At 51.0% G+C, this 9,419-nt stretch overlaps 1 protein-coding gene across 1 annotated transcript; it reads left to right on the forward strand.

Annotated features, from left to right (window-relative positions):
* The first annotated feature begins 2,630 nt into the window (after positions 1-2,630).
* DUOXA2 (dual oxidase maturation factor 2) lies at positions 2,631-7,250 on the forward strand. Its single transcript, XM_010013374.1, has 6 exons — positions 2,631-2,777; positions 2,902-2,959; positions 4,775-4,909; positions 5,078-5,291; positions 6,388-6,602; positions 7,051-7,250. The coding sequence occupies exons 1-6, from the start codon at positions 2,631-2,633 to the stop codon at positions 7,248-7,250; spliced, it is 969 nt and encodes a 322-aa protein (XP_010011676.1).
* The last annotated feature ends 2,169 nt before the right edge of the window (positions 7,251-9,419 follow it).

A 9,419-nucleotide genomic window follows, 5' to 3' on the forward strand; every position in this document is an offset into this window, starting at 1 on the left:
ATCCTGCCCTGGCCCTTGGTGTGCTCGGGGAGCAGCCCACAGATGCTGCCCACTCTGTTGTGGGGTGCCAGGTGAGGGTGGAAGGAGAGGGTGCATTCCCATCTTGAGTTGACTTGGCTGCTTTTCTTATCCCGATTTGACCTTCTCTCAGGGGCAGGAAAATGCAAGGGAATTCCCTCCACACCTCCCACACCCCCCATCCCTGAATTCTAGCTCTGATCATTTAGTTTCCACGTGATTTCCCTTTTTCAATTGAGAATACCGATCTGCAGCCCTGAGCAACCCCATCCAGGATTGCTGTTGGCTCTGCTGTGAGGAGGTTTTGGATGGGTACTTCCAACAGGTCTGATTCATTCTGGGGCAGGAAAAATGGGGTTTCTGTAAGGAGAAACTGCTGGATTTAGGAAAACTTTCTGCCTCCTTTGCCTTTCTCTCCAGCCAGTCCAGGATATTTTGAACAAGATAAGTTTTCCATTTCTGCTAAAATACTGATCCTTTCTTGAAGGTGTGTCTAGTCCTTTCCCTCTCTTTACACTGCATCAGAAGAAAGCACAGGACTTGTATGGCCACAGCCACATTTCTGCATGGAGGGTGCTTTCCAGTGTGCAACAACTTCAGTTTCTCCTGCCCTGATCTGCAGGCACCAGTTTTGCACTTCAAAGCTTTAAAAATGCCAAGGAGCTGGTCTTCTGTGCAAGGGAAATCAAGTGAGAATGATTGGGTAGACAGCAACAGAAAGGGTTGTTTCCCTGGAAATTCTCTATAAAACTATTGCCAGAAGATGCAGAGTGTAGAGGAAAGGCCAACATACCTTGATATTGTTTGGAAGTTAAATTTAGATTCAACAAGGCAACATTTTCCGTGTTACCTTCTGGGTTTTCAATTGTTGATCTGTTTTAAGCTGCAGAGTTATGTTTCAGTGAATAAGGGCGTGGAAATCATTCCTTCCCTCATTGCTTCTCATATGAAATTTGGGCAAAGATATAATGAAACTGATGGAATTCAAGTGATCAAGATTTAACTTGTCCTAGGCTAAGCTGTTCATTTATTTCTTTTCTTACAGCTACTCGGATGGTGTTATGGGCATGTTTGCTGGGCTGGAGATCCAAGAGCTGGACTTCAGTCTGACAGTGTAGTACTGGGAATCAGTTCCACCTCCTGCTTGCCAGGTAATCATAGCAGTGATGGCACTTGAAGGCTGCCCTTCTCTGGGCCTGGCTTTCCAGGGAAATAGCCCAAAACAGTTACAGCAAAATAGCCCAAACCAGGATTTGTAAATAGACATGATATCTCTTTTAGTCCAGAGAAGAGAGTCAATAGAAGGTCAGGTCCAGACTGGTTGTGAGCCAGTCTCTATTAAACTGATTGCTGTAATGATCTGGGTTACTGAACAGAGAATTATTCTGAAAGCAAATATTGCTTTATGCATTGAAAACTGCCCAGGTAAACACTTTTATGATAGTTATTGTAATCCCTGCCCACTTCTAGGGATTTGGGAGCCACTTTTTTTGTGGCTGAATTGCTCTGTGTTGTATCTTACTGAAAATTACAATTAATACTGTTTTCAGAAATGAGAATTAAATCAACTCCTCTATGAGGGGACAGGATGAAATTGTATTGGGTCATGAGTCATATTAGCTTTGGCATTCCCTGACTTTAGAAGACTTCCTGGGGTAGTGACATGCAGAGATGCCATTAAATAAGCAAAATAAAAGGATTAAGCATGTAATCAGTTTGGGTAAAAAAGATCTAACCCAGAAATGGGGGGAGCTGCGTAACTGCTAGAACTAAAGTGTCAGCAGGAGTTCAAAGCTGCCGATGGGAATTATACACTTACGCTGTCTCACGTAACTCAGTTTCTTTTAACCTCCTGATGTTTGTATGTTCCTTGGACCCACACCCCAGCTCTAGAGGTTGCTTCAGGCTCCTTCCCAGATTGTACTTTGCAGCTCCTGGGGAAAAGCCTTGAGGAGAGGGCATGGCAAGGGGAGGGGGGGTGGGGGGTGGTTGTTCCACTTAGCAATGGTGGTCCCTGCTTGGGGATAAGTTGGCTACTGTGAAATCAGTGTTCTCAGTTGCTCCTTGTCGCTCTGGAAGAAGGCTGCACCTGCTGCATGATGGCTTGTGGACTTCCTCTAAGTCCACAAAGTGGAAACCCCTGGCTGCATCCGATGGAGGAAAAGACCCAGCTCTGTGTGGGGAGGAGCTGCTCAACAGGTATCTGGGCTTGGGCTGCACTTCAAGCTGCAGCAGGACAGCAGCTCAAGGTTTCCCAGACCACCACAAACCCTCCAGGCTTGTGGACCCCTGCCCCAGGGACTTTGTCTCCTCTACTGAGGACTTTTGGGTGGCATGTGGATGTGGATCTGAGCAACCTGGTCTAGTTGAAGATGTCCCTGCTTGTTGCAGGGGAGTTGGACTAGAGAACCTCTGAAGGTCCCTTCCAACCCCAACAGTATTTCACCCTGCCTGTTTCCTTACACTGTCACATTTCCTTGTCCCTCTGGGGAGTTTTGAAGTGGACCTCAGTTATTCCAGAGCTGAGCTACCACAAGCTCAAGGCAGTAGGCGGGGCAGTGCAGGGTCCCCACTGTGACCACCTCTCTCCTGCAGGCTCCTGGAAGTGAAGAATGACTCTCTTTGATGGCGTCTACCCCTTCTACCTGCAGCAGCGGAAGGTCTCCGTGTTTGACATCAGCACCATCATAGTGATTGTGGTCTTCCTAACATTTGCCTTCAGCTTCCTGCTCATTATCCCAGGCATCCGTGGACAGGCGGTGCGTAACCCCTCTCCCTGGGGATAAGCATCTGCTCCCCCCGTTCTGGGTGCTGGGACAGTCCTGGCTGGTTTGGGGTGAGCCGGGGCTGTTCTTCCCTGCCTGACATCCTGTGTCCCCTCAGAGGCTGTACTGGACTCTCCGGGTTCTCTTCAGCCTCATCGTGGGAGTGGTGATCATCAGTAAGTGCTGCTCATCCCACAGAGGGTGGGCTTGGGGCAGGAATAAACCCTGGGCAGGGTCTGTGTCTGGGATATGTGAGCTGGCGGTCACAGCTGAGGCTGGTTGCAGGGTCTACCCTACAACCCACCCTGCAAAGCTGTCACACAGCTTCTGCAAAGGGCTTCCTCATCCCTGGCGCCTGGAGATGCTGTGGTCACTTCTGAATCAAGAGGGAGCTTTGCTGGCTGTAACTGCACCACAGAGGTGGAACAGCCCCAGTTCTGGTGGGCTGCACAGCCCCATGTTCCTCCAACCGTACAAGCCACCCACTGTTAAGGGAGCATGGCTGAGCAGCTTGGAGTGTGGCCAGGTATGTTTAAAGGATGAGAGGAGCCTTGTGATGTGAAGAGAGCAGGTTGAAATAAAACACAGGCTGGGGAGGTGGGGAGCAGTAAAAGACCTTCCACAGGGCAAGGCAGGAGGGAGGAGATGAAAGAAAGGATTTGATTTAGTACAAACCAGGAAATCTCCTGTAATAAATGGCACTGGTGGTGGAAATCAGGCTGCAGGATTTCCAGTTCAGACAGGGCATGTAAGTGGAAGAGGTACTGAGGGGATAGAAGATGCCAGATGGCAAAAGCAACCAGCCCTGGCCCTAAACCAAAGAAATTCTGCTGTGAAGGACAAGGCAGATCACAAGACCGCTTGGTGAGGGATCATGAAGCACAACCTAAATGATGCAGCCCTGATTCGACCAGGCAATGGAAGTAGATAAAGTGTGACCAGCCACGGGACTCGGCTGGCTGACACATGGTCCAGCTCATGGTCTGACATCCTCTGCCCAGGGATGTCCACATGCTGTGAGATGCCACCAGAGCCACCCAGGAACATGGTGCCAGACTGGAAATGGCACAGTTTGGAGGGTAGGGCTTGCTCCACAGCTTTACCCAGCCCAGCCCTGGAGAGCCCTCCAGCACCACTCCTGTTATAAGGATGCAGCCAGGAGCTGCTTGGGCACACAGGAGGAATTCATTGTTTCAAAGCCAGCATCCAGGTTTCTGTCTGGCGCAGCAGGGCACGCTTAACCCTGCAGCTAGAAAATGTTACTGCAGAGCTGCTTACTGGATCAGTGCCCCCGTAAGTTGATTCAGCAGCTGAGCTTTTGGGTAGGTTTTCTTGTTCAGCCTGAGCTTGAATCATTGCCTTCACTTTCATCTCTTTTCAGTGCTGGAAAATGAAGCCCAATGCAAAGTGAAAGTGTTTCTGGAAAGGATATTTTGTTCCAAAAAGCATATAGCTGAAATGCTCCAAACTTTTCTTTTTCCCTGCTGAAATGACTGTCAGAGCTGTGATGGCACTCACCACCCCTCTCACCCCCTCTGTTTGACAGGGATTTTTCACTATTCACTCATAGTGCAATCAGGCAGCTTAATATTTGGAATTAAACTCACCTGTTCCCAAGGCTCAGCAATGGGCTCATTTCAGAGCCCTGTCTCCAGGACTGCGGTGCTCATTGTGGTGGGGAGCTTGCAGGGAAGTCCTGGAGCAGATGTCCAAGGAGGAATCAGGTCATGGAGTTCATCCCTGTGGATCTGAGCTCTCCCGCTCCCAGATGAAGGGAGTGGATGATCAACGAGGGAAGGACAGGAGCTCTACCAGGGCGTGGGAGCTGGTTGAGGCGCGTCCTGGCAGCTGAGTCAGCAATCCTGCCCTCCTTACCCTCCCTTGCAGTGCCGCAGTGGGAACACTGCATCTGCTCACTGGTGATTCCCCACTGAGGCACAGCAAAGCCCAAGAACAGCCCTCTCTAACCCCAGCTTTACTCTTCCTGGCAGCTGTGCAGTTCACGGGAGACTGGGAGACCGGCTGGGTGAGGGCAAACACCTCCTACAAGTCTTTCAGCCCTGCCCTGGTGAGTGTGGACATCGGGCTGCATCTTGGCCTGGCGGGGGTGAACATCTCACTCAGGGGTGAGTCCGATGTCCCCATCTGCAGCTCTGATGGCCCCAGGAGGTCTGGGTGGCCTTGGTCTGCACAGAGGCTTCTGGGTCCTCCTGTCACTGGGGTGCCCGTGCTCCTGACTGGCAGCACCCAGGCTGCTGGGACACAGCAGGACCTTGCTCTCCTCCCTCTGACAGGAAACCCAGTGGATCAGGTCAATGAGACCATCAACTACAATGAGCACTTTGCCTGGAGCTTTGATGCAGACTATGACCAGAGCTACAGCCAAGGACTGGAGAGGGGGCTGCCAAGCCCCATCCTCTATGTGGCAGAGAAGTTCACCACGCGAAGCCCCTGCAGCATGCAGAGGCAGTACCGCATCTCCAGCCACTACGCATCGGCCACTCTCTGGTGAGCCTTTCTCTCCTGGAGCAGGCAGGGGAGATGCAAGGATGCAGGAAGGGCTTTGCTGCCTTGTCCCTAGGCCTCTGAGATGGATGGTGATTGCACACTGCCAAGAGGAAAGCTATGTGCATGGAGAGGCCTCTGCAAGGTCTGTGGTCAAACCAGTGGCCATGTGGGCACCTTGGGGTGAGCAGATAGGAGGTCCTGGTTCTCTCTGCTGATCAACTCCATGACAGCTGGGCACAGAAGAGAGGAATGGGGTGTAGATCCTTGCCATGATGCAGTAATGATGACAGGGGTCCACCCCCTTGGTGGGAATTGGAGCTGCTGTCCTCAGTGGCCATGGGGTCATGGGTATGTGCAGAACGATCCCATTCCCATCTGGGAGTGGAACCAGATGAGGAACAGCTGCTAATGCTGTTATTTTGGGGCCAATCTCAACTCTTTAGCAGGATCTGCTGGGCAGCAACATGTTTCTGCTCACTTGGGCTGAGGGAGAGCTGGTCCACAGGACTAGGAGATGGCCCCCTCTACTATGGGTAGTGGAGGGCAAGTGCCATTGCAGTGCCGTTCACCCTGCTCTGGGTTTGACATCAGGGATGCAGAAGCTGGGAAAGGGGCCCAGCAATGCCATGGAGCAAGAGCTCCTGGGCCATAGCTGAAGGCTTCCCCTGTTACCCAGCTCTTCAGCCAAGTCCAGAGCTGCTGCAAATGACTTTTGCCGGCTTCTGCAATCATCCCAGTCCTGTGAGCTACTCTCTGGGATCTGCACTGCCCCACACATGGAAGGACAGGGAGCTAAGATGGTCTAGATACACCCAGTGGGCTGCTGTGGCCTCTCTAAGGGTGGTATGGTCTCTGGACTGAGCAATGGGAAGAATAAATCCCAGCTTCTGCCTTCTGGATGTAGTGGCATGAGCATTGCACATCTGCTTGCTCAGCCTGGGAGGCTCTAGGTCACTGCAGCTTGCCACAGAGCTTCTGGGCCTCATATAATGCAAACAGGAGCCCAGATTCCTCCTCCCATATGGAAATCTTCACGCAGAGCATCCTAGCGCGTGGCACTAGTACAACTCATCCACTGGTCTTCTCTTGTCTCCAGGGTGGCCTTTTGCACTTGGCTCATCTCCAACATGCTCTTTTCTATGCCTGTCCTAGTCTATGGAGGCTACATGCTCCTGGTCACAGGGGCCTTCATGATCTTTTCACTCCTGTCATTCTCCACTGTGAGGAACTTCCCAATGTGCCTGATCCAGTTTGGAACTGCAACCCTGCACACAGGCTATGGAGGATCCTTCTGGCTCACGCTGGCGACTGGTAAGGACACCAAGCTACATCAGGGCACAGCACCTTGTCTCTCTGGGTGTGCCAGTGTCCCAGTGCTTTCACCCCAGTAATGGAGGTGAGAAAGTTTGGGATTGCAGCCCACCAGAGACCCAGCCTGCGCCTTGGCAAAACAGATCCTGGCAGAGATGTGGACAGGGCTGGCAGGTGGGGGAGCACCATCCCTATCTCAAGGGTGGTGGAGGGAATTTTAGTCCATGAGGTGCAGTAAAAAAGAGATGAGCATCACTTCCTTGGATTTTAAGACCCATACCTGGGTTTTAAGATGCTCAGCAGAGCAGCTGAAGCTACCTCATGCAGTAGAAGGCCATCTTCCGTAAGATAAGGCATTGTCACCTGTCCGGGGGCCATCAAAGGAAAAGCCACAGGGGGCAAGTGTGCTGGGGTTGACAGGAAAGTTCTTAGAGAGCGTGTCTTCCAGGCTTGCTCTGTTTTGTGGCTGGGATCAGTGTTGTCACGCTGCACTACTGCAACTTGGACCTCCTGAAAACTCTCTTTGATCTCCGTGAGGACAAAGCAGAAGAGTGCCAGGAAATGGCTGAAGCACATGTCAACCCTCATTTTGTGAACAGAAGACTCTTTCCTTCTCAGCCCTCCAAACTCAACCCCAACATCATCTAGAAGAAAGTTTTTCACTCATTCCCTGAAGTGGGCCTGAAAGGGCAGAGCACAAACACTTCTTTATGTCCCCAGAGACCCATTTTTCCATCCATCTGCCTTTGAAGAGTGCACAGATCCATGCTGGGATGGGTACTTGCTGAGAAGTACCTGTGCAGACTTTGACTCCCTGACCATGACCTCTGGGAAAGGGCAGGCTTTGCAGGAAGCCAGCAGGCTGCCATCAGAGCAGCTCCCAGCTCCAGTGGCTCGAGCTGCACACTCACCTGGGGATCTCTGTTCCAACAGAAATGCCCTTCCTGCTCCATCCCTGGCACAGCTTTGTGCAGTGACTCTCTGATGGCCAGTTTCCACCCCAGGAACTGAGCTCACTGGTGTTTATGGGGAGCACCCACAACTCAAAAAGCTGGTGATTAAATCCTCTCATTTCTTTCCCAAGCACTGACATTTAGTGTAGACCTTTAGGCCTACCTAGGAAGGCCAGGCACAGATGCAAAAGCCATAGGGCTGGATGCTGCATGAGCTAGACTAAAATACCACTCCAGAAGTAAAGACTGAGCTAATATGCCATGGAGTTTGCCAGTGGGGAATGTGGTGATGAGATTATTTTCACTTCTAAATTGGGTTTTGTTACGTAGCACTTGTAGCCTAGTGTGGGCCAAAAAGATGCCACAGGAAAGGAAGGAGAGGGAAGAATGACATTACCCCTATCCAACCGGAGCACACTTGGGCTAGCTGGGCTTACCACAAAACGTAAGACAAGGCCAGGAGTCAGAGTCAGGATGTGCATCAAGTTGCTTTATTACAAACAGAAGATGGGGTCCAAACCCACCAGCCTGAGAAGTCTCCATGGCTGGCACAAGAAGATCTTCATATCTGAATGCTGGGGACCTGGGCCACTCCAGTCCAATTAATTGTAAAGGACATAATTGCAGTATTTTGGCTCTTTTCTTTCTGAGAAATAAAGAAATGAAGTTACTTATTTCTTTCATGTGCCATTTGTGTTGTACTAATGTGATTTCTTACGGGCATGAGTTATTATTTTCAATAAAACTTCATTAAAAACCCACTCCTTTGAAACACTTCAGGCATTCTGGGGGGCTGATTTCTCAAGTGGGGTTGTGAGGCTTGGCTCATCGCAAGCCTTCTGCAGACACATCCTTCCCATGGGGGAAACTGCCCTGGCAAGAGGTATCCCCAAGGAAGGATGAGGCTCGTTGGCATCTGTTAAGGTGAAACCCTTGTTTTGGGGAGCAGTGCACTGTAGGATGTAGGAGAGTTTCAAAAGGACTTTAACCAGCTGAGTGGCAGGACAGAAGCCATAAGATTAAATCCACAAAACACCCTCAGGAAAAGGAGGATCCTTTCTCGAGTCTTTCTTGCATGCAAATGCAAGCCATGTCCAAAGGCATCGTGGGAAGATGCTACAACCAACCACAAGTTATGGGGGCTGGTGTGGGACAGATCCTCTCCCCTGAGAGCACAGGATGCTGGGCGGGGGAGTGTTCCCATCCTTTCTGCCACCGCATCTGGAACTCTCTAACCTCACCTCCTGCTTTTAGGCATGATTCCCCTCAATAGCATCCTCACCAGAAGAAAAGCTTTGTCTTGTTGCATCAGACATACAGGGCTCTGAACCCAAATCACAGAACAAACAAAATCCAATCTGTTTGAAGCACAGAGACACCAGATTTCTGTGTGTCTTTTAGCCACTTCCTAGCAAACACAGGATGGCTGGGATTTCTGCAGCAGGGCTTGCATGGGGACAGTTGAGCAGAGACAATGACATGGAGGGGGCGTGCAATGACCCCTTCACACACTGTGTTTTGGGTAGAGCAGGGAGCCACAGAATCCCAGACTGGTTTGGGCTGAAGGGACCTTAAAGCTCATCCAGTTCCCGCATCCAGTTCCAATCCCCTGCCACAGGTAAGGACCCCTTCCACTAGAAAAGGTTGCTCCAAGCCCTGTCCACCCTAGCCTTGAACACTGCCAGGACAATGGGGGCTGTCTGTGTCATGGGGCTGGCAACCTGCAAGTTGAAGACTTCTTTCCTTGACACCACAGGAAGAAGCACACACTAGGGCCATTGCTCAGGGATGATTATGTTCCTCACTACATGTTGTCATCGTAGCTTCTTCACATGCACCATAAGAGCTGTGGCTGCAAGGCCCC

This window comes from Nestor notabilis, unplaced genomic scaffold, assembly GCF_000696875.1.
Source record: "Nestor notabilis isolate BGI_N333 unplaced genomic scaffold, ASM69687v1 scaffold9754, whole genome shotgun sequence".
Lineage (NCBI taxonomy): Eukaryota > Metazoa > Chordata > Aves > Psittaciformes > Psittacidae > Nestor > Nestor notabilis.

Coding starts and splice junctions, on each gene's coding strand:
- DUOXA2 (XM_010013374.1), top strand. CDS start 2,631: ATGACTCTCTTTGATGGCGTCTACCCCTTCTACCTGCAGCAGCGGAAG. Junction 2,778..2,901: donor CAGGCATCCGTGGACAGGCG/GTGCGTAACCCC, acceptor GTGTCCCCTCAG/AGGCTGTACTGGACTCTCCG. Junction 6,603..7,050: donor CTGGCTCACGCTGGCGACTG/GTAAGGACACCA, acceptor CGTGTCTTCCAG/GCTTGCTCTGTTTTGTGGCT.